This window comes from Phascolarctos cinereus, unplaced genomic scaffold, assembly GCF_003287225.1.
Source record: "Phascolarctos cinereus isolate Bilbo 61053 unplaced genomic scaffold, phaCin_HiC Scaffold_7;HRSCAF=346, whole genome shotgun sequence".
In the NCBI taxonomy this organism is placed as follows: domain Eukaryota; kingdom Metazoa; phylum Chordata; class Mammalia; order Diprotodontia; family Phascolarctidae; genus Phascolarctos; species Phascolarctos cinereus.
The window spans coordinates 1,984,854-2,012,841 of NW_027556180.1; the positions used below are offsets into that span (position 1 = coordinate 1,984,854).

At 53.3% G+C, this 27,988-nt stretch overlaps 1 protein-coding gene across 3 annotated transcripts; it reads left to right on the forward strand.

The window, feature by feature from the left end:
* Window positions 1–7: 7 nt before the first annotated feature.
* Window positions 8–27,988, forward strand: P2RX1 (purinergic receptor P2X 1). Of its 3 annotated transcripts, XM_020964765.2 has the most exons (13): window positions 11–372; window positions 10,865–11,012; window positions 12,166–12,237; window positions 13,281–13,350; window positions 13,931–14,027; window positions 17,753–17,833; window positions 18,304–18,445; window positions 20,755–20,885; window positions 21,245–21,335; window positions 22,258–22,323; window positions 24,969–25,073; window positions 25,685–25,760; window positions 27,171–27,988. In XM_020964765.2, the coding sequence occupies exons 1-12, from the start codon at window positions 236–238 to the stop codon at window positions 25,748–25,750; spliced, it is 1,206 nt and encodes a 401-aa protein (XP_020820424.1). In that variant the 5' UTR covers window positions 11–235; the 3' UTR covers window positions 25,751–25,760; window positions 27,171–27,988. The 3 variants fall into 3 exon arrangements, with proteins under 3 accessions (XP_020820426.1, XP_020820425.1, XP_020820424.1); XM_020964767.2 differs by lacking the exon at window positions 17,753–17,833 and having other exon boundaries at window positions 8–372; XM_020964766.2 differs by lacking the exon at window positions 12,166–12,237 and having other exon boundaries at window positions 10–372.

The window sequence follows — 27,988 nt, forward strand, 5'->3', positions numbered from 1 at the left end:
CCACCCCAGCTGCTTCGGCAGGGCCTGGGCGGCCCCAGGAGGGCGAGGTCCCCTCATCACCCATCCCCGCGGCTCCACCCCCTCTGCCTATAGATGGAAATGTATTTGCCCGACAAACTGACAAACCCGCAGGCTGTCCCCATTTGTCCCTCAGTCCTGGCCTGTGGGAGGAGGGGACACAAGCTGGCCCAGGGTCCCCCTGCGCTCCTTTGGGCTGGGCCTCCGCCGGGCCAACATGCAGGGGCAGATCAGGACCAAGCTGTCGGCTTTCTTCTTTGAATATGACACCCCCCGCATGGTGCTGGTGCGTAACAAGAAGGTGGGGGTCATCTTCCGCCTCATCCAGCTGGTGGTCCTCATCTACGTCATAGGGTAAGGACCTCCCTAGCCCTGCTGGCCCAGACCAGACTACACGACCTTCTCCTGGGCACCCCCCTCCACTGAGGGAATCTTACAGGCAGTGTGTTCCTCTCTCCCCTTCTCAGAGAATGATCCTAGGATGGCTGAGCTGGGAAGGACCTAGGACCTGGCTTGTCCGGTCCAGCTTCCTCATAGCACAAACTGGGAAACCGAGACAGGCTGGAGCCTATGCCCCCAGACCAAGCCTCCTGCTCGATAGAGTGTCCCCTCTTTCTAGCACAGGGCTTCCTTCACTCCCCAGATCTTGCCAACCCAGGCCTGTTGCTGGCCTTTGTTGGTCCAGAAGTGGGGGTGCTCATGGGGCTTGTTGTCTGAGCCGGCTCTCTGCTGGTCCTGAGCAGGAGGGGAGGAGGCTGGGGGAGGAGCACAAAGTCTAGAGCTTCCTTATGGGGTGGCCTGGGAGCAAGGTCTGGCCTTCCTCATTGAGCTGGGAGACCCACAAAGTTTGACTCTGATGGCCCAGGCCAGCTCTCCTTCTGTGCCTCTCACTTCCCTGCCCCCATAAGGGTCCCACTGTCTCCCATCTGTGTTACCTGGTAGCTAAGGGGTTAGCAATGGTGAGAAATGGTGCATGGATGCTCTCCCTGGGCCAGGCTGGGCTGGGCCGGATTGTCTTCACCCAGCTTTGGCCCTTGGGACCCAACCAAATGGTCAGTTCAACTCACTTCACAGTTGTTAGACTGAGCCGATAGGCCGTAGAAATAACTGAAGTTGGAATAGGGCTTTCCATGATCTCATGTGATTCTCCCAACAGCCTGTGTGAGTGTGTGCCCGTGTGTTATGTGCCTGTGGGGGGGGGTGTGCCCATGGGTGTGAGAGTATGTGCTTGTGGGTGTATGGCTATGTGCCCATAGCTGTGACAGTGTGTGCTCACAAGGGGTGTGTGTGTGTGTGTGTGTGTGTGTGTGTGTGTGTGTGTGTGTGCGCGCCCATGGGTGTCAGAGTATGTGCCCGTGGGTGTGTGTGTGTGTAAGTAGGTGTATATAGCTGTGGGTGTAGATACGTGTAGGGGTGTGTGTGTGTGTGTGTGTGTGTGTGTGTGTGTGTGAGTATGTGCCTGTGGGTGTGAGAGTACCTGCTCATGGGTGTGTGTGTGCATGTGTGCCCGTGCCCATGGTTGTGAGACAATGTGCCTGTGTGTGTGTGTAGGCGTGGATATGTGTAGGTAGGTGTGTGTAGGTGTGTGTAGGTGTGTGTGTGTGGGCATAGATATGTGTAGGTAGGTGTGTGTAGGTGTGTGTATGTGAGAGTGTGTGTGTGTATGTGTAGATATGTGTAGGTAGGAGAGTGTGAGTGTGGGCGTGGATACATGTAGGTAGGTGTGTGTAGGTGTGTGTGTGTGGGCATGGATATGTGTAGGTAGGTGTGTGTAGGTGTGTGTATGTGAGAGCGTGTGTGTGTACGTGTAGATATGTGTAGGTAGGAGAGTGTGAGTGTGGGCGTGGATATGTGTAGGGGTGTGTGTGTGTGTGTGTGTGTGTGTGTGTGTGTGAGTATGTGCCTATGGGTGTGAGAGTACCTGCTCATGGGTGTGTGTGTGCATGTGTGCCCGTGCCCATGGTTGTGAGACAATGTGCCTGTGTGTGTGTGTGGGCATGGATATGTGTAGGTAGGTGTGTGTAGGTGTGTGTATGTGAGAGCATGTGTGTGTACGTGTAGATATGTGTAGGTAGGAGAGTGTGAGTGTGGGCGTGGATATGTGTAGGTAGGTGTGTGTAGGTGTGTGTGTGAGAGAGCATGTGTGTATGTATAGATGTGTGTAGGTAGGAGAGTGTGAGTGTGGGCGTGGATATGTGTAGGTAGGTGTGCATGGACCCGACAAACACTTATTAAGTGCCGGCTCTGTACCAAGTCCTTTACAAGCATCCCCTCATTCATCGCCCCCACAACTCTGGGAGCTGGCTGGGTGGATATTACTCACCTCCTAGAGAGGAAGATGTGGTTAGCAGTGAGGCTGGGTCACTTGACCACAGTCACCCTGGGGATAAAGGCTGTGAGCAGGACACTGAGGCCCTCTCTGCAGCCTGGAGTTTTTTTTTTTTTAGGCAATTGTGGTTAAGTGACTTGCCCAGGGTCACATAGCTAGTAAGTGTGAAGTGTTTGGTCTGAGGCCAGATTTGAACTCAGGTACTCCTGACTTCAGGGCCAGTGCTCTATCCTCTGCGCCACCTAGCTGCCCCTAGCCTGGAGTTCTTTAGAGCCTTGAGAGGTGACACAGGGTCCCACAGCCAGGAGGTTTCCAAGGCAGGACTTGTACCCAGGTCTTCCTCTCAGGGCTCCATATAACTCTGGGTTGCAGAGAGGGGATACCTGCATTGGTAGAGAGAGTGCCCTCACCTGGGAGTTTCTGATACCAATGGAAATCACAGGCCAGTCCTGGCCAGTCCCCATCTCTATAATAAGTAAATGCCAACCAACCAGCATGTTGGATTTGGGGGTTAGAGACGAGTCTTGAGGGAGACCAGGGAGCAAGACAGTAGCCTCTCTCTTCTGGGTCTCAGACAAGGAGGGCTGGCCTCTGCATAGCTCCCCTCGCTATAGCTCCTGCTCTTACCACACCAGACTGTCTCCAGCTACAGCAGTGACCCCAGTTGTGGGTGTCTTATCTTAAGCCTGAAGGGGGGAAAAGCACCTCCCTGCTGGTCATGTAGAGTGTGTGTCTATGGGGTGTGAATGTGTGCCCATGGGTATGAGGGTGTGCCCGTGGGTGTGAGAGTGTGTGCTCATGAGTGTGTGTGTGTGCCTGTGTGTGTGAGAGTGTGTGCCCATAGGGGGCGTGCCCACAGGGTGTGAGGGTGTGCCCATGGGTGTGAGGGTGTGCCCGTGGGTGTGAGTGGATACTCATTGGGGGTGTGTGTGCCCACAGGCTGTGAGAGTGTGTGCCCATGTGTGTGTGTGTGCCCACAGGATGTGAGGGTGTGCCCATGGGTGTGAGTGTGTGCCCACAGGGTGTGAGGTGTGCCCATGGGTGTGACAGTGTGTGCTCATGGGTGTATGCGCTCCCATGGGTGAGGGAGTATGTGCCCATGGGTGTGTGAGTGCTAGTAGGGATGGAGACTCCTATCTTCCCCATGGGATCTGGATTTCTCTCTGGCTATGGCGAGACCTTGGGCTGGGAGCTCAAAGCCCTGGGTTCTGGTCCTGGCTCAACGAGGGACTTGCTGCGGGATCGTGGGCAAGTCATTGGCCCCCCGTAAGCCTCAGTTTCCTCATGTTTAAGGAGATGCCGATAAAATCCCGACGGAGAAACACCTGCCAAGTACGAGCCAGGCAAGGCTGTGCCAGGTGCCCAGGGCACAAAGCAACATCCAGGACAACAACCTCCGTGGCTGTAGGTCAGGCTGTGGCCAGTGCTGAGGGGCTTCGGGCCCAGGGCTGGCAGCCATCGGGGGAGGAGTGCCCAGGAGCAGCAGGAAACAAGGCAAAAAGATGGGAGGGAGCAAAAGGGGACAAGCCAGCCCTTCCTTCAGATGCTCGGAGACAGCCATCACGTCCCCCCATCCCCAGCCTCCAGCGGTCCCTTAGCACATCCTCTTCACAACATGCCTGGAGGCCCTTCCCCAGCCTGGTTGACCCTCTCTAGTCTGTCCCCAGCCTTCTTAAACCTGGACTGAGAGCGATTGTCCTGCGGGGTGTAATGGGGTGGAGGACAGCGGGGCGGTGGCAGAAGCCACTGCCCCCTTCCTGCCAGGCCCCCAGTCCCCCTCTGCCTTGGGCTCCTCTCTGGCCCTGGGAGCTGGCTTCTCTCTGGCAGCTGCTCCACGCCTCTCTGATCTCAGCAGCGCATCAGGGAAGTCACAGTTCTGCGCCGATGACGGCAACTTGCTGGCACCTCAAAGAAATAAGCCACAAAGCCAGAGAATTTACAGCTTAACCTCTTCTCTTCTGCCCCACCTCAGCCAAGTCACAGAGAAGGGTGGGGCTTGGGAGCACCTGGGGGACTACTTGCCCAGACCCCTCACAGTTCAGAGGAGGAAGGTGAGACCCAAGGACAGGAGCAAATTTGTCCAAGGTCACACAGACTGAAATTCCTGGTCCCCACTCCTTCTACTGGCCCACCTTCTATCGCTGCCCCTTTCTGCTTCCTGACTCTTGAGGCTCTGGGGAAGGCAGAGTTAAAGAGCTGATTGCCTGGTGCTGCTCCAGTCAGGTTTTCCCATGGCTGTCCCTCAGCCTCAGGTGGCATCGGCCCCAGACCCATTCTTAACTCTTCATCTTCACTTGCACTGCCCCCACCCCCCCCAACACTCCCTAGGATTAATTCTGGACTTTCCACGCACCTGTACCCCCAGGGTCCAACCCACATCCTCCTCCTCCAGGAAGCCTTCCCAGGTCCTTCGGTCCCTGCTAGTCTCTCTCTCCCATGAGCTTCCCTAGAGCTTGGGGTCTGGAGCACACGACTGAAAATCATGTGCCTCCTTCATTGGTTCATGAGGTGTGTGCCCTCTGAGTAAGGGGCAATGCCTGGATCTGCTCATCATTCACCAGCTGTGTGAGTTTAGGTGCCATTTGATTTTGTTCAGCCTGGGTTGTTTCTAACCACGAGGGGTAACACATGGAGGTGTTTAATCACTAGGACCTTGCAAGATTAAGTCTTTTCTTTCTACTTCAGTCCATCCTCCACTCAGCTGTCAAGGTAATTTTCCTAAAATGAAAGTCTGACATCCAAAAAAGGGGAAAAAGGACCCACCTGTACAAAAAAATATTTAGAGCAGCTCTTTTTGTGGTGACCAAGAATTGACAACTGAGGTGAAGCCCATCAATTGCAGAATGGCTGAACAAGCTGTGGTATATGAATGTAGTAGAATACTATGGTGCTATAAGAAATGATGAGCAGGATTCCTATTCTCAGAAAAACAACGATCCAAGATAATCCCAAAGGACGAATGATGAAGCAGACTGTCTGCCTCCAGAGAAAGAACTGATACTGATTGAATATGGACTGAAGCAGGCTAGTTTTCACTTTCTTTTATTCTAGTCTTCTTGTACAAAACGACTAATATGGAAATGTTTTACATACATGCACACGTATAACCTATATCTGACTGCTTACCATATCAGGGAGGGGGGAGGAAAGGGAGGGATAGATTTGGAACTCAAAACTTTAAATAAAAATGTGAAAAAGTTGGGAAAAATATAAAATGCAGGTCTAACCATGTCACCTTCCCCTGTCCCCCACACTCAATAAATGTCCATAGCTCCCTATTACCTCCAAAAGCAAATATAAAATCCTTTGTTTGACTTTTAAAGCCTTTCATATTCCTTTTGATTCCCTTTCAGTAATCACCAGAGAACTAACATACCTAACTTTTCTAAAACTCTACTCAGATCCTTAAGAGCATTCTTATTTTTCCTTTTTTGTTACACTTATCTAGATCAGAAAGGGATATTAAGGTCCCTGACTTTATTGGTGATTTTTGTTATCTATTTCTCCACATAATTTGATTCTTTCAAATATTTAAATGTCATGCTATTTGGTAAACACACACATATATTATAAAGAATTGATATTATTGATATCATAAATGGTACCCTTAGGTATTTTACAATTGCCTCATCTGAGATCATGATTTCTAAGCTTATTTTTAAAAATTCACCCATGGAAGAATACATTTGGTTCTATCCCCAAGTTTTAACTTTGCGTGAGTCTTTGTTTAAGGTATGTTCTTGTTGGACTCTGCTTTCCAATCTATTCTACTATCCTCTGTTTTGTAGGTGAATTGATCCTATTGACATTGATTGTGGTAACTGTTAACCATATTGCACCTTCCATCATAACCTTTTATAATTTTCCTTTTCTTTGTCCCCACCCTACTCTTTACAAAGAAGAAAGTCAGGAAAGAAAAGAAATAGAGTCAACACTAATAGGATTGAATTGGACCAATTCCACTCCACTTTCCCAGCCCAGACCTTGATCACTGTTTCTTATACTTTCTTTCTTTCCTATGAATCTCCGTTTTATGATCCACCCTCTAAAGCTGATGTTTGTTTTGTTTGAAACCATTACTTCCCTAACTCCACTCTTCTTAAAACACTCTCTTCTCCTTCACTGCCCTTGTCTGTTTACCTATTGAGTTCAATGCATCTCTACACCAATCTCTGTGTGTGCAGTCAACCCTTCTTTCCTGGTTCAGAGAAGAGTAAACTTTATGAGATGTTTCCTCTCCCTAAAGCCTCCTCCATATTTGTATGCTTCTTAATGTACCTCAATTATGAGAAACAAAATTCTTACCCCTTTTCCTAAATTCTTCTCTTGTATTCCTTTTCCCCTCCCTTTTTATTTCTCTCTTAAAATCAAACAAAATGGAATAAGACTACCCTTAGGTCTCTTTTTAACTTTCTCTGTGATCCTTGAAGACAGTGGGATTCTGAAGGGACACTTTTTCTTCTCCTTCTATTAGAATGTAAGCCCTTGGTCATCATCCAGTTGTTCAAATGGATTTATTCCAATTGTTCAAATATATTTTCCTTTCTAGGTTTCTCTTGTCTCCTGTGTTTACTTTTCAAAGAGTCTGCCCAACTCTCATGTTTTCATCCTGAGTACTTGAAAGTCCTCTAGGCTATTAAAAGTCATAACTTGGAGGCAGCTAGGTGGCGCAGTGGATAGAGCACCGGCCCTGAAGTAGGGAAGACCTGAGTTCAAATTAGGCCTCAGACCAAACAGTTGACACTTACTAGCTGTGTGACCCTGGGCAAGTCACTTAACCCTGTTGCCTAAACCAGAAAAAAAAAATCATTCCCCACTCCCTACCAGCGTAGGATTATAGCTCAGTTGTACGGGAAAAGTTGTTCTTGGTTGCAAAACGTCTTCGTTTTGTCTTTTGTAATATCATATTTCAAGATTTCTTCTCCTTTATGGTGGTTGCAACATAGTTTTGTGTGATCCTGATTCTGGTTCCTTATGTATTTCCACTCTCTCTTTCTGGTTCCTTGCAGTTTATTTTTTTTATTTACCCCGTAAGCTCTGGATTTGGACTGTGGCATTCCTGAGAGTTTTCTTTTTGGTGCTTCTTGTAAGAGATGGCTTGTAGATTCTATTTTCACTTTGCCTTCTGGTTCTAGAATATAGGGACAGTTTTCTTGAGATTTCTTGGGATTGGTGTCCAGATTTTTTTGTTTGGGTATAGTCTTCAAGGATTCTGATGATTCTTAAATTCTCTCTCCCAAGCTTGTTTTCCATATTGGTTGTTTTTGATAGTAGATACCATACCTATTCTAACTTTCCATTTGTTCTAATATTTCTTGTCTTGTTGAATCATCAAGTTGCTTATTTCATTCTATCTTTCAGAGAGTTCATTACTTGGGTCAAGTTTTCCATCTTTGGTTCTAAGCTATTTATACTCCTTCCAACTTTTTCCTCAAGAGCTCTAATTTAATTTAAAAAATTTTTGCTTTATTTCTCCCATCCATTCTTGGAGTCCTTGTGTCTAACCCATTCTCTCTCTCTCTCTCTCTCTCTCTCTCTCTCTCTCTCTCTCTCTCTCTCTCTCTCTCTCTCTCTCTCTCTCTCCCCCCAACTTGAACTTGTTTTAGAACTCTGCTTTCCTGAATTTACCTTTGGGGTTTCTCTTAACCCATAGTGTTTTTTCATTGTGTTCAGGATTTTCTTCTGTGTACTCAAATTTCTAGTCTGAGTTCCTGGATTGGGACCTTGTACCAGGGCCAAACTCACTTCCATTGTTCTGTGGGATGGGGTGTTTATGCCCTTCCTGGTGCTGTCTCCTCTGTGGGCCAGATGCCCCTGCTGCTGCCCTATCCCAGTTCTAGATGGGGTGATTGGGATCTAGTCCTGCCCATTGCCATAATCCGTGGTTTCTGCTTCTGCCCAGGGATGGCCCAATATGGGTGCTGTCCTCACCCTTATCTCTGCCTCCTTTTCCTTACACAGTCACCAGCCAGGAGTTGGCTTTGTTCTCTTCTGAAGCCCTGGAAGCCCTGGCCAGATCTTGGTCTCAGGCCTTTTGGAGGGCCTCTTTTTTTTTTTCAATTTTTAAAACATTTTTATTTAATGTTTTGATTTCCAAATTCTATCCCTCCCTCCCTCCCCTCCCCCATCCCTAAGATGGTAATCAGATATAGGTTATACATGTGCAAGGAGGGCCCCAATCTTGCACATATTGCCTGGTCCCCACCTCCCTGCACAGTAACTGACTGGGGATGGCTCTGACTCTGCTATGACTACAACAGGCCAGTCTGATATCCTATTGGCTTCAGGCTCAATTTGCTTGAAGTCAGACTGGTTTTAGGCCATTAGCAATCCTCACTCAGAGTAACTTCAGATATATTGACTAAGAAACAATTACAACATGATGAGACTCAAACAAACAAACAAAATCCGAGACTTAAATATAAAGAAATACTGAGAGAAGTCAAGTCATTGACAATAACTTCGGTGGCTGAATGGAGGATGTTCTAGAGTGGGGAGAGACTAGAGGCAGACACACTCCCTGAAAGGCTATTGCCAGCCATGAGGAGATGACAGTCTGTACCAGGGTGGGGGCAGCCTCAGAGAAGAGAAGGGTGCATACTGGGGAGACACTGCAGAGGTGAAATGGACTAGAGATGCAGCAGAGGTGAAATGGACCAGAGATGGTACAGAGGTGAAATGGACAAGAGATGCTTAAGAGATACTGCAGAAGTGAAATGGACAAGACACAGTGCAGAGGTGAAATAAATAGGCATTGGCACCATATTGGATGTGTGTGTGTGGGAGAGAGAGAGAGAGAGAGAGAGAGAGAGAGAGAGAGAGAGAGAGAGAGAGAAGAGAGAAGAGAGAGAGACAGAGAGACAGACAGACAGACAGACAGACAGACAGAGACAGACAGACAGAGACAGAGAGAGAGGGAGAGAGAGAGAGAGAGAGAGAGAGAGAGAGAGAGAGAGAGAGAGAGAGAGAGAGAGAGTGAGAGTGAGTGAGTCCAGGATGACTCCTACGTTGGGAGCCTGAGGATTCTGGAGGAGGATGTTGCTCTCTACAGTAATAGGGAAGGTAGGAGGGGGGAGAGGGTTTAGAGAGAAAGACAATGAGTTCTGTTTTGGACATTTCAGTTTAAGATATCTACTGGACGTCCAGCTCAAGATGTCTGAAAGGCAGCTGGAGAGGTGAGATTGGCAGTCAGCAGAAACGTTGCACAGCAGAAGAGGTAGATTTGAGGATCATCACTGATGAGATCCCCAAGTGAAGTGCTCTAGAGGGAGAAGAGAAGGTCTAGGACAGAGCCTGAGGGACACCCATAGTTAGAGGTTGTGATCTGAAGAAGGATCCAGCAGAGGAGACAGAGGAGGAGCGGTCAGAGAGGGGGGCGGAGGAGAGCCAGAAGAAAGTGGTGTTATATAGAGACCGTCTCACCTTTGTGTCTTACACAGCTCCAGGCCAAGCAGTGCATGCTCAGGAAATGCTTGTTAGGCTGAGCTGGGAACCTGGATGACTGGGAGGAGAACAATGCTCGGGAAGCATGTGATATCAGACTCTGGTCCCCTGGGCTCCCCTGGTGCCTGGCCTTCTGCACCTCACTACCCCCATTCTCCAGCCTCCTCTCTCTCTTCAAGTTCGATTTCACGAGAGGCCCCAGACCTCACCCAACTGAGAAGTCAGTGGTCCATATGAAGAGAGTTGGGGGGGGGATGCAGATGCTCTGACAGCCCCAGATGATCGGAGGCTCAGAGGGATGATACTAACATAGCAATAAGAGCATTCAAAGGTTTGAAAAGCACTCTTTCATAAACCTCCTCATTGGATCCTCACAACAGCCCTGTGAGGTAGGTGTGGTTATTATCCCCACTTTACAGATGAGAAAATGGAGGCAGGCAGAGGTTAAATGACTTATCCAAGGTCACATGCCCAGGGACTAAGGCAGGATTTGAACTCAGGTCTTTCTAACTCCAAGGCAGATACTCTGGCCATTTAGTTTCACAGAGGAGAAAGAAACAAGCATTTATTAAGCACCGACTATGTTCCAGGCCCTGTGTTAAGTGATTTACAAATATTATCTTACTTGGTCCTCACAATAACCATGGGAGGTAAGTGCTATATTATCACCATTTCACAGTTGAAACTGAGTTAACCAGAGGTGATGGGACTTGCCCAGGGTCTTCTTGTTGTTCAGTCATTTCAGTCATGTCTGACTCTTGGTGACCCCTTTTGGGGTTTTCCTGGCAGAGATACTGGAGGGGTTGGCCATTTCCTTCTCCAACTCATTTTACAGATGAGGAAACTGAGGCAAACAGGGTGAAGTGACTTGGCCAGGGTCACCCAGCTAGTAAGTGTCTGAGGCTGGATTCAAAGATCTTCTGACTTCAGTGCCCCTAGCTGACCTAGCTGGCCCCTCAGGATTTCTTTTCTCCTTCAAGGATGTGTGTTCTGGAAGGGCAGTGACTAATATGAGGGGTTCTGGGTGGTTTCCCAGCACTTGCACGACATCCACGGACATGTTACTGTCCCCAGGTGGGTCTTTCTCTTCGAGAAGGGCTACCAGACGGCTGACGGTCTCATCAGCTCGGTGTCTGTGAAACTCAAGGGCCTGGCAGTGACCAATATCTCTGGCCTGGGCTTACAGGTGTGGGATGTCGCAGATTACATGTTCCCAGCACAGGTGAGTGAGGAAGTACATGAAGGGCTGGGGATTGGGGTCATGACCTCGTCAGGGGGCCAGGCTGGTGCTTCCCATGGGTGTGTCCTCCTGCATCTTCGGCCAGCCCTGAGTCTGGGTGGAGGGAGGGGGGACCCACTGAAGAATGGGGATGGGAGGAGTTCCAACAAAGTTCCAGCACCAAGTGCAGACCTGAGCCCAATCAGATCCCCTGATCCTAGCTCTGGCCACACCCTGGATGATGCCCTCACCGCTGCCGCCCCCCCCCCCATCTCTGAGTACTAGCTTCTCCTCCCCAGCTGAGACTTCACACCTGACTCTGGGATTCGACTGCGGAAAGGAAGGAGGGAAGGAGGAGGTGTGGCTTGTGTCCTCTCTAAGGGGAAAGAGCAGAAGGCCCCTCAGCCCTACCTAGGTCCTTACCTCCCTTCTCCCTCAGCTACCCCACTTCAATCCCAGCTGGCCCCTGTTTGCCCTCATGATATGGACTCCCATTGCTTTGACCAGCTCTGGCCTTTTCCAGAATGGGCCGCTGAAGAGATGGTCGGGAGGATCAGCAGCCCACTCCCTCCTCCCTGGCTTCCCTCAGGCTCCATACTGCCCAGAGGCTCTCAGCCCAGCCGCTCCTCTCTCCCTTTCAGAGTTCCCCTCTTCCAGGGCTGAGAATTTTCTTTTGACTTGAATGCCAAGAAACCTTGTAGATAAGTGCCAGCCCCAGCTTTGGGTTACCAGCCTGCTCCCTGCTACTCTCACTGGGGTAAAGGGGAGAGATCAGTGGACCCCTCTTGGGTATGAACAGCAGATGAGTCAGGACTTCCAGACCTGGGCTCAATTGGGAGGGAAAGGTGAATGGGGACAGGTGGAAGGAGAGGCTCCCATCCCCCAAATTACACCATTCCTTCTCTTCAGCAAGGTCTCTCCTATCCCTCACAAACTCCACATCCCAAAATCTAGGAACCTCTTGACCCGTCAGAACTCTCACTAACCCCTTACCTCCCATCTCCTCCCCATAGCAGGAATTTGAGTTCCAGACCCAGGAATTAAGACCTGGCTATGGGACCCAGAGCCCCCTCCCCAGTCCTCTCTCTTCTATGGGGGATATAGCAGAGTGGCAGCCCCAGCACCCCGACCCCCAATTGCATTTTCTTCCTCCTAGGGGGACAGCTCTTTCGTGGTGATAACCAACCTCATTGTGACGCCCAGGCAGGTTCAAGGGAGCTGTGCTGATGTAAGGACCGGTGCAGGAGGCTCTCCTCTAGGACCCCAAGACTGTCTGGCCATGGCCTACACATTGAGCCCCACTGGTGCTGAGCTTTCTAGTTCAATTTGGGGGAAGGAGACCCACGCCTTGGCTCAGGATTCTCAAATTTGAGAAGCTTGGATTTGAGTGTGCAGATGCCCCAGAGGGGCCGGGCAGACACCCCGTCTTACCTGAGCCCCTGGGACTCTTAGGGGACAGGAAGCCTGACTCAACCAAGTCCACAGATAATCCAGACCTCACTAGCCCACAAAGCGCCCCCACTTACCTGTTTGCAGTGGGGAAGGGCACGGGATTTGGGGGTGTCCGGCTCTGCCCCTCACTTACTGCGGGACCTGGGGTGAGTCAGGCTCAGCAGAGCCAGGGAGTGGCAGGAACTGCTCCACCCTCTGCAGGTCCCTCTGCATTTACCATTCTAGGGCCCTCTTCTAGGAGCTAAAACGCTGGCCCTGAACTCAAGAAGACCTAAGTTAGAATCCTGTCTTGGACACTTCCTGGCTGTGGGACTCTGAGCAAATCACTTAGCCTTTGTCAGCCTGTTTCCCTGTCTGTAAAGTGGGGCTGTTTATAATAGCACCTACTTTACAGGCTTGTTATGAGGCTCAAAGTTCTTCTTTGGGCATTTAGCATTATCAGGCTAAGGAGCAGGATGAAGCCAGCCATCGAGTAATTACAAGTTCCTCTCTGCTTAGGGGTGAGGGGCGAAGCTGGGAGGGTGTTTAACATATTCCCAATGCCCCAGAACCTTCAGGAAGTCTTGAGATTTCCCTGCCTCTGACCCAGGGGTCTGGCCCAAACATGTCTGGGATGGCCTGGGGTGTTCACCTGGGGACCACAATGGGACCAAAGTCCCCTTGACAGTGTCTGGCAAGCAGTCATTTGATCTTGAATACCTGTAAGGATGGGGAGTTCATTACCTTCAGCGGCAGTCTCAGAAATGACCCCCAGAGGAGCCTGGGGGAGCAGAGGGGTGTTCTTTCCCTCCTGATGTGGGCACTGCTTAATGCTTTCAGAATCCAGATGGAGGGATTTGTCAGGATGATAGCAGTTGCCCAGCAGGAAAGCCCAAACGAAAGGGCCACGGTAAGGGAGGTCCCCTGCCCCACCCTGCCCACCAAGGCAGCCGAGGTCAGGCCTGGCCTATGGCTGTTTTGTGCCAGATGCCGCTGCGGCTTCACGTTCACAGTGGATCTGAGAACCTTGGCGAGCTTTCCCTGTGCATCAGAGACTGTCCAGCCTGGTGCTCGGAGTACACAGGCCCCTGAGTGGGCAACGCCCACACTATGGGCAGCTCACACCCCGTGGTTCCCCCGCCCCAGCTCTGTTCCCCTCTCCCGCCCCTTCCCTCCCTCCTCCTCTCCCCCTCCCTCCTCCTCTCCCCCTCCCTCCTCCCCTCTCCAACCCCTCTCTCCCTCCTCCCCTCCCCTTCCCTCCCTCCTCCTCTCCCCCTCCCTCCCTTCCCCCCTCTCCCCCTTCCCCACTCCTCTTGGTCCATCACTTGTCTTTCCTCCCTTCCTACTTTTCTCTTTCCTCCCATCCTTCTGTTATCCGAAGAGCAGTTCCAGAGAGAAGGGTCTTAGGTGGGCCATGCACTTGCCCCCAGGAGGCCAGACTGGAAGGGTCTCCATGGGCCTTCAGGACCCCCCTTCCTCCTTTGCCTCAGGCATCCGGACTGGCAAATGTGTGGATTTTAACAGCACAATCAAGACCTGTGAAATCCTTGGATGGTGCCCGGTGGAAGTGGACGATCACATTCCAAAGTAAGGACCTTCAATGAATGTGGAGATTGGGGGGAGGGAGGGAGGGAGGGGCAGGAGGGCACATGTAGGGGGAAAGGAAGGTCTTCTTTTCCTTTAGGACTCAGATCCTCTCTCAAAGTACTCCCCCCGCCCCACCTTATTTGTGTCAGGAGAAGCCAGATCAATAACAAGAGAAGTCCAGGGTTTTGAGAGGAGTGAGGGGGTCCAAGTTCAAATTCTGTCTATGTTGCTGACTTTTGGTGGGACATTAGGCCTTGTTCTAAAGGGGCTACAGCGTGTGACATGAGGGCCCAGAAAGGCCCTTACACAACCCTCTGCCCATTATAGTGCTGCAAGCGCCATCTTGATAATTTGGTCTCTTTGACCCCTTTAGTGCCTTTTTCAAGCTTCTCTTTTAAAAAAAAATAAGGAAGGGGGGGTAGTTAGGTGGCACAATGGATAGAGCACCAGCCCTGAAGTCAGGAGGACCTCAGTTCAAATCAGACCTCAGACCAAACACTTAACACTTACTAGCTGTGTGACCTTGGGCAAGTCACTTAACCCCAATAGCCTAAAAAAGAAAAGGAAGGAAGGGAGGAAGGAAGGAAGGAAAGAAGGAAGAAAAGAAGGAAGGAAGGAAGAAGGAAGAAGAGAGGAAAAAAGAAAGGAAGAAGGAAGGAAAGAAAGGAGAGAGGAAGGAAGGAAGGAAGGAAGGAAGGAAGGAAGGAAGGAAGGAAGGAAGGAAAGAAGGAAGGAAGGAAGGAAAGAAAGAAGGAAGGAAGAATGGAGGAAAGAAGAAAGGAAGAAGGAAGGAAAGAAAGGAGAGAGGAAGGAAGGAAGGAAGGAAAGAAGGAAAGGAGGAAGGAAAAAAGGGAGGAAATATTTATTGTGCCTATTGTGTGCCAGGCACTGTGCTGAGTGCTTTACAAATTTATCTCTTTTGAGCCTCACAACAGTCCTGGGAGGTGGGTGCTATTGTCATCCCCATTTTACAGTTGAAGAAACTGAGGTAGGCAGGAGTTAAGTGATTTGCCCAGGGTTGAACAGCCACTGGGAAGAATTTCCTCCTCAATCTTTAAGTCAATCAAGTTGGGCTATGGCAGGTTGTAGGAGAGAAGAGAGACAAGCTGTGGGGGCTGGGGGAACTGATGGAATGAAAAACTTCCTGGGAGCTGGGTATAGTGTGAGGACTTGGGTGGCTGGGTCCCTGCCAGCTCTCTAAGCCTGCTTTTATCGGGGACATAGAAGGGGAGTGAGCCCCAAGGGGGGTGGGGCCCCAGAAGAGGAGTCTTGCTGCGTTGGCCCCTTTTTCTTGAATGGGTCTGGCGGGGTGGGGGTGGGGTGTCTCAGGGAGGATCATTCCAGGAGGATCATTCCGGTCAGCTCTGCCCTCCCCTAAAGTCAATGGATTTGTTTCCTAGGTGGCTGAGAGAGCTGAGTCTAGGCCCTCCCCTTAGCCTTTGGCCACTTGCCTTTCCCTTCTCCTCCAGCCCCTGCACCCCTGGGGTAGGGAAGGGAGGTGCCCACAGAAACCCTGGCCTGCCTTCCTTATGGTGAGGTCTTCCCTGGAGCCTCAGGCCCACCAGACAGGAAAGAAGCCTGGCTGATGTCAACCTTGCTGCCCAATTTTGAGTGCTAGAAGGATAAAGCTGTAGGGAATGAGCACTGCCCTGGGCAGTCAGGAGACCCAGCTTCAGGGCTGGTCTCACAATTAAGAATGCAACCGTAGGCCAGGCACCTCATTCACTCACTCATTCATTCATTCACTTACTCATTCACTTATTCATTCACTCCATTCATTCACTCACTCATTCATCCATTCACTCACTCACTCATTCATCCATTCACACATTCATTCATTCTCCACTTGCACAGCACCTACTATGTATGAAGTGCTAAACTCAAAGTGCATTCAAAGATGGCCCTGGAATGAGCTTTGCACCCCACCCCCACCCTGTAAAGGTGGGGAGTAGGATTAGAGTGGGGACTCGGTCCGCTAGGAGGCTGGCACATGGGCCATCAAGGACGGGAGGGGGAGGCGGCTGCTCACCCTGGCCACGTTAGAGAGCACCAAGGCTCAGTCACTCTCTGACCTACCCACCGGCCTTAGTTGCTAACAACTCAGGCTGGGACCTTATCCCTGACTTCCTGATAGCCACCCCTCCCCCCAGCTGAGGGTGGGGGTGGGGGTGGGGGTGGGGAAGCAGTGCAGCCAGAGAGGGCAGCTGGGACTGGGCCAGTCCAAAGGTCATCGATGGTTTCTGTCTCAACTAGAGAGGAGTTGGTCTTGCCCAAAGTGAGGCAAGGCGGAGGGAAGGGAGTGTCCTGCAGGCTGCTGGCTGGGGTCCCAGTCTAGAGAGAGCACAGGAATGGAATGAGGGGTCAAGCAGAGGCAGGGGGAAGACAAAGTCAGGAGTAGGCACCCGAGTCCATTGGGCTGGATTCTGGAAACCCAGAGGGTGAAGGCCCAGCCCTGGGGGGGGGTGGCTGTCACACCCCACCATCCTCGCCCCTGCTGAGGCTCGGGCAGAATCAAAAGGAGCCTGGAAGATCAGGGTTCAAACCAGACTAGTATCAGTTGTGTGATCCTAAGCCAGTCACTTAATTCCCTGTGCCTCAGTTTCCTGATCTGTAAAATGGGGAGGTTAGGGGAAATGCCCTATAAGGCCCCTTTCCAGATCTAAATCTGTGCTCCTGTAAACATTTAGAAGCAATGCTTCATGGCCAGAGAGAGTGGCTGGTTTCATCCCAGTTTATTCTCAGGGAGGCAGCTAGCCAAGGCCCGTCAGCTCCAGTTCCTGTGCAGAGAGGCCACCCTGCCACCGGCTTCCCCTCCTGGCCAGCTCCTCCAAGACTCCACTCACAGCCAGTGTAGACAGATCAGCAGGGAGTTCAGCTGGGAAGCAGGGAGCAGTGGAGGCCGCTGGGGTCTAGGGAGAGCTTTCTAAGATAGAGGAGACCTGGGCCGCTGGAAGGAAGCAGGGCGGGAAGGAGCCAGCAGAGAGGGGGTACTGCCCAGCCACGCCCTCCCTCTACAACATCCCCCTGAGTGGCTATCTTGCCTTTTAGAGCCGCCTCCCCAGGCTGCCACCCTGAGTGGGCAGCAGCTCTGACTGTGCCAAGCTTACTAGGTTTCTGGCAGGCCACTAGGGGGCGCCATAGTGCATAGAGAGCCGGGCTTGGAATCAGCAAGACTGTTCTTCCTGAGTTCAAGTTTGGCCTCAGACATACACTAGCTGGGTGACCCTGGGCAAGTCACTTCACCCTGTCTGCCTCAGTTCCCTCTTCTGTAAAATGAGCTGGAGAAGGAAACGGCAAACCGCTCCAGTATCTCTGCCGAGGAAACCCCAAAAGGGGTCCCGAGAGTCAGACACAACTGAACAGAAGGTGCCTGACACTGTGTTGCGTGGCTGGATGCTTTGCCCCCTTGGACGCTTCATTGGTCATCTCCGATCCTCAGTGTTTTTCTCTGTAAAATGGGGCCCTGAAGATCGCATTCTTTCCCCCAGTTGTGGTTAAGGATCCAAGGAGCTAACTTAGGTTGTGAGTGTTTTGAAAGCATTAATACAGTGGGGTTGTGCTTGAGAGGAAGAGGAGGAGGAAGGAGGGGAGGGAGAAGAGGAGGAGGAAGAAGAGGAGGAAAAGGAGGAGTGGAGGGAGGAGAGGGGAAAGTAGGAGGGCAGAGAGGAGGGGGAGGGGATCCCGTGGGCCAATAGGGAGCTGAAGGATAGGTGGGTCTCTTGCAGCCCAGCCCTACTGAGGGAGGCAGAAACTTTCACCCTCTTCATTAAGAACAGCATCAGCTTTCCCCGGTTCAAAGTAAACAGGTAAATGGATGAGTTTTCACAGTAAATGATCCAACAGCAAGTGTTTTTCTGGGCTGGAGAGAGGCTGCCTCCCACCCCAGTAGCTCTCCCTTCACCCATTGGGCTGGGGGGGAGACTGAAGGGGCAGAGGAGGTGAGGCTGCTGGGCAGGTCTGTGGGCTCAATCCCACCCATGACATTTTGGGAGGGACTCAGTGGCTGGCTGGGGAAGTCTCCATGCTCTCCACTGCTGCCTGCACTTTCTCCGTGTAGACTGGGGCCCCAGAAGAAAGGAGCCTGCCGCACTTCAGACACTGGAGTGGAGAGCTGTGTACCCAGGGAAGCTGCCCACAGTGGCCCTCTCCTTGACGGAGACCGGGGAAGATGCTTCCAGCCGTTGCCGGCCCTCCCATGCCTTTCCCTAAGCTCTCTGGGCCTCTGGTGCCAAGGGCACTGCTCCCTGGGCCAGTGCACTATCTTTTTTCCCTGCAGAAGGAACCTGGTGGAAACAGTAGACAAGCAATACATGAGGAGCTGTGTGTACCACAAGAACAGCGACCCCCTGTGCCCCATCTTCGAGCTGGGCTCCATCGTGAGGTATTCGGGCCAGAATTTCAGCACCTTGGCTGTGAAGGTACAGAGAGGCCTGGGGGTGTATGTATGTGTGTGTGTGTGTGTGTGTGTGTGTGTGTGTGTGAGAGAGAGAGAGAGAGAAAGAGAGAGAGAGCAGAGAGAGAGAGAGAGAGAGAGAGAGAGAGGAGAGAGACAGAGAGAGACAGACAGAGAGAGAGAGAGAGAGAGAGAGAGAGAGAGAGAGAGAGAGAGAGAGGAGAGAGAGAGAGAGAGAGAGAAGAGGAGGAAAAGGTGGGCAGGAAGAGATGGGGGGAGGGAGAGGGGAGGAAGAGCGAGAGTGAGTGTCCCCCATCTGTCCAAGCCAGTTCTCTCTCCCTCCTCTGAGTCCAGTAGTGCTGAGCAGGCCTTCTGGGTCACATCAGGAACACTTTCGCGCAGGAGGCTCATCCCCAAGCTCATCACCTGTGGTTGGGAAGCCCCATCCCTGCCCTGCTGTTGAGGGAAGGTGGGATCCAATCCGAGGGCCTAAGTTTGAATCCCACACCCTTCCCTTCTGGAGCCTTCTTCCATGTCCTCATATGGAAAATCAGTGAGTGGGACAAAATTACGGGGCCACAGAGTCACAGAGTTGGAGCGTGGGAAGAGGCTTCAGTGACCATTAGGTCCAGCCTCCAGCCCAGAAGGAGCCCTGCAGCACGAGCCCTGACAGAGGGTCAGGCGTGTCCAAGCCTAACCTTGGCTCCAGACTCCAGGGTCTGGGGCAGGGTCTTATCTTGTCCTCTTCTCCCTCAGTCTAGCTGAGCACAGGGCTAGGCACACAGAGGGGCCAGAAAAATTGGTAAATGCCTAGAGAATGCTCACAGCCCCCAAGGGAAACCCAGGCTTTGCAGGAAACAGCAGAAGTCCTCTCTGGCCCTTCCCACGCTCTGCTGGGGATGCTTGACCACACTGGCTCGGGATGGGGGAGCTCAAGGGTGAGGCCAGGAACCAGGAGCTGCCAGCCAGGCACTAAAGATGGCTCCTGCAGAGGACCCCTCCCCCTCTCCCCCCTTCTACCATGAATGACTCTGATAACCCAACCTTCATTCAACAGCAGAAGCAGCACCCTCTACAAGGGTGACAGCAAGACCTATAGGCACTGTCTCTGTGGTGCCACCTCGTCCCTCCGCCAGCTCGGGTTCCTGTCCCTTTTACAGGAAGAGTCTCTGTCTCTGGGTCTTTCTCTCTCTCTCATCTCTCTCACTTCTGTGTCTCTGTGTCTCTGCCTCTGTCTCCTTCTTGTATCCATGGTGACCATGCTGAATCAGTATCCCTGGCCATTAAGACTTAAATCTACACTTTCGAAAACAGACAGTGGAGGAAGAAAAGGAAGCCCGAGGTTCCTTGGCCAGCTGGGCAGTCTGGCTGCCAGGTCTAGCTGCCAAGGAGGAGGGTTGAAAACTAGGAAGTTTTGGGGGGTCCAGCCTGGCAGGTGTTTCTCCCTGGAGGGACAGGAAAGGGGGCAGGAAGGACAAGGCGTTAGCAGGCCTGGGAGAGTTGCAGGTCACCCACCATCTCCACCCCTCTCCAACCCAATCACCATGCATTAGGTGCCTACTATTCGCCAGGCCTGTGCTAAGCACTGGGGATACAATTAATAAAACGAAGGCCAGTCCTGGCCCCGAGACAACACATGAAAGGAGGCAGAAGGGGGTGGGGGAAGCCCCAGGGGGCCCAGCAGCTTGTTCCATGGAGCTAAAACCAGCTGGAGCAGTAGGTGCAAGGTGGGGTGACCCGAGAGCCCAGTTTCTGCATTGGGAGGAGCTGGTGCTCTGGCCTCCCACTTCCCATGAGAGGGGAGGCGAGGCTGGCGGGGAGATTGGAGGTGATGGGACCGTCAGCAGTGCAGGTGCATGCCCCCGCTGTCCCGGGTCCTGCCCCCCCACGCCAGGGGTGGCTGTCTGAGCTCTGCCCCTCCCAGCATCTCACTTACTTCTCTATATATCCAGGCAAGACGGCTCCCACTGCCCCGATGCCATCTTGGCCCTTGGGAAGCAGCCGCTTCCCAAGTCCTGAGCTCCATACACAGTCATTCCAGCTGACAGTCACAAATGGGCTTTTTCTGTGCTTAACAAACTTGACCACCATTATCATCACAGCTCAGGAAGGTGGCTACATCATGCTTATTTCGTGGATGGGAAAACTGAGGCTCAGAGGCCCAGGCTCCCAGAGCTAGTAAGAGTCCACTGTGGGACTGGAGACCTCGGGGGCCCTGACCTTGGATCCCGGCTCTGGCCCCTCCCGTCCATCTCTGCCTGGAACACGGCCCCCACTCAGGGGGTTCCAGACCCGCGCAGGGGGCCTTCCAAAGTCTTCTGGTTTCCCCGACAGGGAGGAGTGGTCGGCGTCACTATTGACTGGAACTGCGACCTGGACTGGGCGGTGCGGCACTGCAAGCCTGTCTACGCGTTCCACAGCCTGTACAATGAGGAGAACAACCTATCCCCGGGCTTTAACTTCAGGTGTGGGGCCCAGAGGGCCGGGCCGGGGCGGGGCGGGGCGGGGCCGAGCAACAGCCGCCCGCTGCGTCTAGAGAGCCCGGGAATGGGCCAGACTCGGGCTGTCTGCCCTTCGTTGGATCCTCCCCCGGGATGCTTGATATCTGGAAATGGGGGGGCCAGTGCCCCCGCGGACATTGTCCAGGGAGTGGCCATAAAAATGCCCTGGAAAGGACATGGTGCGATCAAGAATGAGGAGGCGATTTTCACGTCCACCCATTGACCCAAGGAGAAGGTGGCGGCCCCCTGCCTCGTGGGGGCATCTCTGAGGTCCAGAATGCTACAGGCCCGGCCCCCTCCTGACCACTCCTTCCCTCTCCCAGGTTTGCCCGCTATTACATGGAGAATGGGACCCACTACCGACATCTGTTCAAGGTGTTTGGCATCCGCTTTGACATCCTGGTGGATGGCCAGGTGAGTTTGCTGGGGGTGGTGCCCACAGGGGCAGCGCAGGGCGTGGCCCCGCCTGCCTAGTCTGGGGGGGAGGTGCTCCGTGGCACTCAGCTGCCCCTCAAGGGGGAGGAGAAGTGCAGATTGGAGGGGCTGCCCCAGAGCTCCGAGTGAGAGCCTCAAGCCCAGCCAGGGACCCTCAGGGCTTCTGCCTGACTATTGCTGGGGGAGTGAGGGCCGTAGGGATATCGATTTGGAGCTAGAAGGGCCCATTGATGGGCTCTAGTCTAAGCCCCCCGTTTTACAGATGTGGAAGCTGAGGCCCCCACTGGAGCCACAGAGTAGGCAACAGAGGCAGAATTTTAGCCAAGGTCCACCTCCCTCAAGGGCCAGCTCTTTTCACTCTCCCACGAGGCTGCCCCAGGCCTTCTTCCCTTGACCTCCTATTCATAAGCCCGTGTCAGGGAGGACAGGGGAGGCATTTGGGTCCACAGGGACTGGTCTCAAGGGCATAAGGTCATAAGGAGCCCAAGCTTCCCAGGAAAGAGAACAGTAACCATCTGTCAGCCTCTGAGGTCATTGGCACCATCCAAGGCCCTGCCAGCTCCATTATGAACTTTTTTTTTTTTTGGCTAGGCAATGGGGTTAAATGACTTGCCCAGGTTCATACAGCTAGTAAGTGTTACATATCTGAGGTCACATTTGAACTCAAGGTCCTCCTGAATCCAGGGCTAGTGCTCTATCCACTGCGCCACCTAGCTGCCCCGATTATGAACATTTTTATATATATTTGACATGGAGTCAAAACCTGGGTTCGAATCTTGCCTCTGTGTGACCTTGGGCAGGTCTCTTGACTTCCTCCCCTCTGCAAATGGAGGGGCCAGACTAAGTTTCTCTAACCCTGTGATTTAGGGGTCTTTTTTCACCTTTGGCCTCTTCTCCACAGGCGGGCAAATTCGACATCATCCCCACAATGACGACCATTGGGTCCGGGATTGGAATCTTTGGCGTGGTGAGTGCAGGTGCCAGCGGGGAGGGGGGAGGAGGAGCCACGTGTCCCCACCCTCATTTGGAGATAAGCACCTGCCAGGGGTCTTGGAGAAGCAAGAGAGGGGCAAGCCTGAGAGCTGAGGGCCAGATGGTAACAGTGCTTGACTCACATGCGCCTGAATTGGGCCGGTTGGAAAGCCCCCCAATGGTGGAGACCACGTCTGTTTCCTCTCGAGCTGAGCTCCTGGCTGGGCACTAGATGGACAGTGCCCCCTTCCTCCTGGGCAATCCTGACCACTTGCTTTGGGTCGATAATGATCCCCAGATAACAGGCGTGGGCAAAGCGGAGCCCTGGCTTTGTGGTGAGGGAGGCAAGGCATTGTCCTGCCCTCAGTGAGCTCCCAGTCAACAAAGAAGTTCAAGATGGCTGTGGGCATTAGACAAGTCTGGCCCAAGGGCTTGGTGGAACCCAGGGGAGAAGGTTGTCACTGACCCAGGGATCAGAGCAGACTTCCTGGAAGAGGTGACCTTTGAGTTGGGAAAGCCCAGGCATGGAAAGGAACTTGACGGAGGTGGAGGCTTCCAGAACTATGGAGGGGGAGATGCCCCCCAGCTATGTTCTGCCCTGGAAGGGCCTGAATGGAAGTGCTAGAGGCAATCCAAAGGGACAAAGGCCTTGAGCTGTGCCCAGTGAGCATTGGATGAAGGAGCTCGGTGTGAAGCGAAGACTCAGAAGGGCCATTCTAGTGTCTTCCACAATCTAAAGGGTGGCCATTTGTGGGGAGGAGGGATCAGCCTTGCTTTGCTTGGCCCAGGGGGCCAGACCCAGGAGCCACAGTGAGGGAGAAGTGGCAGAGTGCATCCTGGTCTCAAGGTCAGAGCAAACTTCCTCAGTACAAGGGCTGCCTCTGGAAGGAGTGAGCTCCCCATCACTGGAGGGCTCCAAGCAGAGGCTGGCCGACCACTGCTGGGGAGGCCGTGGAAGTCTGACTAAGCCCCTGAGGATCTCTTCCAGCTTGGAAGGGATGGCATTCCAGGAGTGCCCACAGTATGGCTGCGGTGTTGGCAGGGTCCTCAAAGACAGTGGCTGGACGTGGAGGGGGAGAAGCTGCTGAGGGCAGTGTTCAGGCACTAGGGGAGGGGAGTGGGAGGAGGCTGGAGGAGGCCATCTGGAGAGGAAGATGGGCTGAGGGTGCCCTGGCCAGAGAGGGGCTCTCACTCAGCAACCCCCCAGCTGCCCCCTCACCCCATTCCTCCCCATCTCTCAGCAGTGAGAGCCTCAGGGGTCCCTGGGTTCCCGCACGAGGCCAGGAACGGCCCATGTTCTGGGAATCACAATGTCATGGGCGGTACTATGTCCACAAGGGGGGCACTGCTCTAGAGGAATGAGTCAAGCCAGCGGGCCGGGCTCAGAAATCCCTGCCAGCCTTCCTGGTCCCCTAGCCAGCAGAGCCTCAAGCACATTAGGGGCAACAGCCAGGAGTGTCGCTGCCTCTTGAGCCCTTGAAGGTCAGCCAAGTATCTTCCTCCCAAGCACCTGTGGAGTGGCCTATCCCCATTTTAGAGATGAGGAAACTGAGGCCTGGAGAGAGGCCATACCCTAACCCCAGTTACACAGCTGGGAGTTAGCTGAGCTTGGATTCCATCTCAGGCTCCACTTATCCATGGAAGTAGTGTTAGACAATTGTCCTGGCTAATGCCGTGGCCCACTGCAGAAAGCAGCCAGCTAGGAAATAAGCATTAATTAAACACCATGTACCCTGCTGAGCTCTGGGCATACAAAGAAAGGCAACAGACAGCCCTGCCCGGGAGGAGCTCCCAATCTAGTGGGGAGATGCTGGGCAAACAACCCATCCAAATGAGAAAGGACAGCCATCTCCTGGGCACCACTCTCTCACCCCGCCAGGCCGTGGCAGACAGGAGAAGGGACGAGGGGCCCTGCCCTAAGGACGGCCACCCCACACAACAGAGCCTGGGCTTGGTGCTGGAGGCTCGAGATTAGGGGTACAGTCGGTTGCCTGGCCAGAGCCAGGAGGACAGGGCGGTGAAGGGACAACCAGGAGAATTGGGGCCGGAGGTCAGACCTTCCTGACCACAAGAGCCTGAGTAAATAGATGCAAGCAAAGCTTTCCATGGAGCAGAAATGGGGAGCGCCTTCCATAAACTCCTGAAAGCCAGGCCATCGTTGGGCCAGCCGGCCCAAGCCTCTCGTCCCTTTGGCTGGGTCAGAAAACCTGAGTTCGCCCCAATTAAGGGCTGACTCTGGCGAGGCACCAGCCCTGCTTAGCCCCTGCTGAGTCACCCTGACACCTCGCCAAGACTTGGTCTCATCTGTCAAATGGGGATGAGTGTCAGTGGCTATGTTTATGCTGTCTCCAATCCAGACCATCATCCTTACAGCAGCCAAGGCAATCTCCCAAGGCGCAGAGCTGACCAGTCACACCCCTCCTCCTGACTTATCAGCGGCCCCCCAGCACCTGGGGGAAGGGATGGTGGGAGATGGGAGCCTGGGGAGCTCAGGGCTGAGAGTTGCACAGACAGCTGGGAAGCCAGGCGAGGTGTCAGGGAGGCTCCAGCGAGCCTCTGGGTGTTTGGTCTGCCCCTACCCCCAGTGCCCAGGGCTTTTGCAGCCACTGATGCCCATGCCCTTCTGTGCCTGCCTCCCAGGCCACTGTGCTCTGCGACCTGCTGCTGCTGCACATCCTGCCCAAACGCCATTACTACCAGCAGAAGAAATTCAAGTACGCCGAGGCAGACACGGAACAGAAGCCTGTGAGTACCTGCCCACCCATCCCTGCCCCCACTGCCAGCCCCCACCCCCAGTGCTCCTGCTGCTCCTGTACAACATGCGTGCATACATGTACGTGCACACTTGAACACACATGCACAGTATGTACACGCACACACATAATGCGTGCACACAGTGCACAATGCACACATGCATGAACATGCATGCACACACAATGCATGCTCACACACATTCATTCACATGCACATACACTTGTACACATATGCAACGCACACACATATGCATGCACACGCACATATACGCAATACATACACACACGCACACACATGTACAATGTGCACATATGCACATACACACATGCACACAATGCATGCTCACATGCATGCATGCACATGTGTACACATGCTGGAGAGGAGGCAGTGGAGCCTCTAAGGGAGGACAGGGCCACTAGCCCCCCATCCCCCAAGGAGAAGGTTCCCTCTTTCCTGACCCCCCCACCACACCTTGCACCTCTCTGTTGCCCCTGCCTCTGAGCCTCAGAGCTGCCCCATGTGCCAGGGCACTGCTGGGGGAGGGCAGGAGGGACGTCATTCTGATGAGCGCCCTGCCCCTGTTCATTTCTTCCATACTCCAGACAAAGAAAAATGAAGATACCTCCGACTCCACCATGGTCCTCCAGGAGAGCCTGAAGAAGCCTTGAAGGGTGGAAGGTGCCTGGGGCAGGGAGGGGGGCCGGCATGGGCAGTCTTCCTGTCTAACTCACAGGTGCCTACTCAAGGGTTAGCACACTCTCTCAGGGTCTTAGGGGAGGGATGCCAGCACCTTTGGGTGGCAGAGGTCTTGGGGGACAGATGCCGGCACCTTTGGGTGGCAGAGGTCTTGGGGGAAGATTCCAGAGCCTTTGGGGGATAGGAGTCTTGGGGGAGGGATGCTGGCACCTTTGCGGGGCTGGAGACCTTGGCTGCAGGGTCTGTGAGCCCTCCCCCTCATCTTTATCCTTTCTTTCCTGGAGAAAGGAGAGAATCGGCCCAGGGTCTTGGTAGTATGTTCATAGCACCCAAGATATTGAGCTGGAAGGACCTTGGTAGCCATGGAGTCCAACTCCTTCATTTTACAAAGAAGGAAACTGAGGCAGACAGAGGTTGAATGACTTGTCCTGGTCACACAGCTAGGAAGTTGTTGGCAGGGTTTGAAGCCAGGTCCTCCTGACTCCAGGTCTATCCTCTGGGCCACTCTCTCTCCATTAACTGGATCTCCAGGGAAATTTTGAGCTCATTTGACTTCTCAAGTTCCTTGTCATTATCCAGGTCTGCCCTCTTCCCTGAGACCCTAGGGGCTGGGCACCAAAGCGTCAACCAGTGGAACCCCTGCAGTGTGCTTTTAGGTCCTCTCTACCGGAGGCCTTGGCCAGAGGGTCAGGCTCAGCTGGGCTGGTCTGCCTAGTGAGGCTAGAGCAGCTCTGTGTGTGTGTGTGTGTGTGTGTGTGTGTGTGTGTGTGTGTGTGTGAGAGAGAGAGACACACACACACACACACACACACACATGCACACACACACACAGAGAAAGAGAGACAGACAGAGAGAAAGAGAGAGAGACAAACAGACAGAGAGAAAGAGAGAGAGACAGAAAGAGAGAGAGCGGTAGGGCTCAGCTGCCCAGCGAGGCTAGAATGCCCGCTGTGTGTGAGGGGTGGGGAGTGGCTGGGCTGGGTTGCTTGTGGTAGGTGGGGGAGACCCCCAAGCTAGGGATGTCTGTTCTCTCTAGATTCTGGCTTCCCAGAGTAGACCAGTGGCTGCCCATCACACCCAGGGCTGCCAAGGGCAAATGGAGTGCCCCCACCAGACAGGAGATGCTGTCCTGTGCCCTCTGGCTGCTGGGTTGGCGATCCTTCCCCTGGGAGCCCTAGACCCAGGGGTGCAGGCACTGGCTCTGGGCCCATTCCAAGCTCATATGGCTGGCCCATGAGCCCCTGGATGACCCTCAGACCCCTGCCAACAGAGAAAGAGCAGCCAGGCTTGGCTCAGACAACTGGGTGGGGGAGGGGAATGGCTGGCCAGAGGAGGCCCCCCCCCCCCGCCCATCCCTTCCCCCACCAATGCCATCTCCTCTTCTCTTTCCAGGAACTCCCTTCTCCTTCCATCCCCTGATCCAGCCTTCTCAGTCCTGCCAGAATATCTGTATTCCACCATCTGCTGACTTTAGCCCTGCTCTGTAATGGGGCTGAGAAAGACTCTGTTCTCTGTCTTCTTTCACATGGGAGATGAACATGCCAGCTGGGCCCTAGGCACCACATACACGCACACTCCTACTGTTACCACAATGGACACTCACCTAGACCCCCTCCCTCACACAGCCCAGGATTCACAAGGATTCACCTGTGCCCACCCCGTACACACACACACACACACACACACACACACACACACACACACACACACACTCTTATATTATGCATGCTCTTGCCCAAGCTCACCCACAAATCATGCATGCACAGAGATACCCATGCATACCTAGCCCCCCATATCCACGCATATGTGTGCTGGAGTGTCTATGAAGACACACATCCCCTTGCCCCCAACTCTGCATCCCCTCTGGGGCAGAAGCTAGGTCCCATTCCAAGGCTGCTCTGTCCTAAATCATTCATTGAGCTGTTCCCTCACCCCCCCTGAGCTGTGCCCAGCTGTGTGGCTGACTCCTTTTGAAAACCTGAAAAGCTCAGAAGAGATGCCCTTCCCTACCTTCCCAGAGGCCTGGGCATCTAGATGGACAGAGCTGTGGCCTTGGAATGGGTGTAGAGAGGGTGCCAGGCAAAGGCAGCCCCTGGGCTCTGGCTGGCCCCAGGCCCATGCCCTGGCTAGTGAGGCTCCAGGGGTAGGAGGGGGAAGGGCTGTTCTGAGATGGATTATGGGATTGTTCTAATAAACAACCTCTAGTTTTG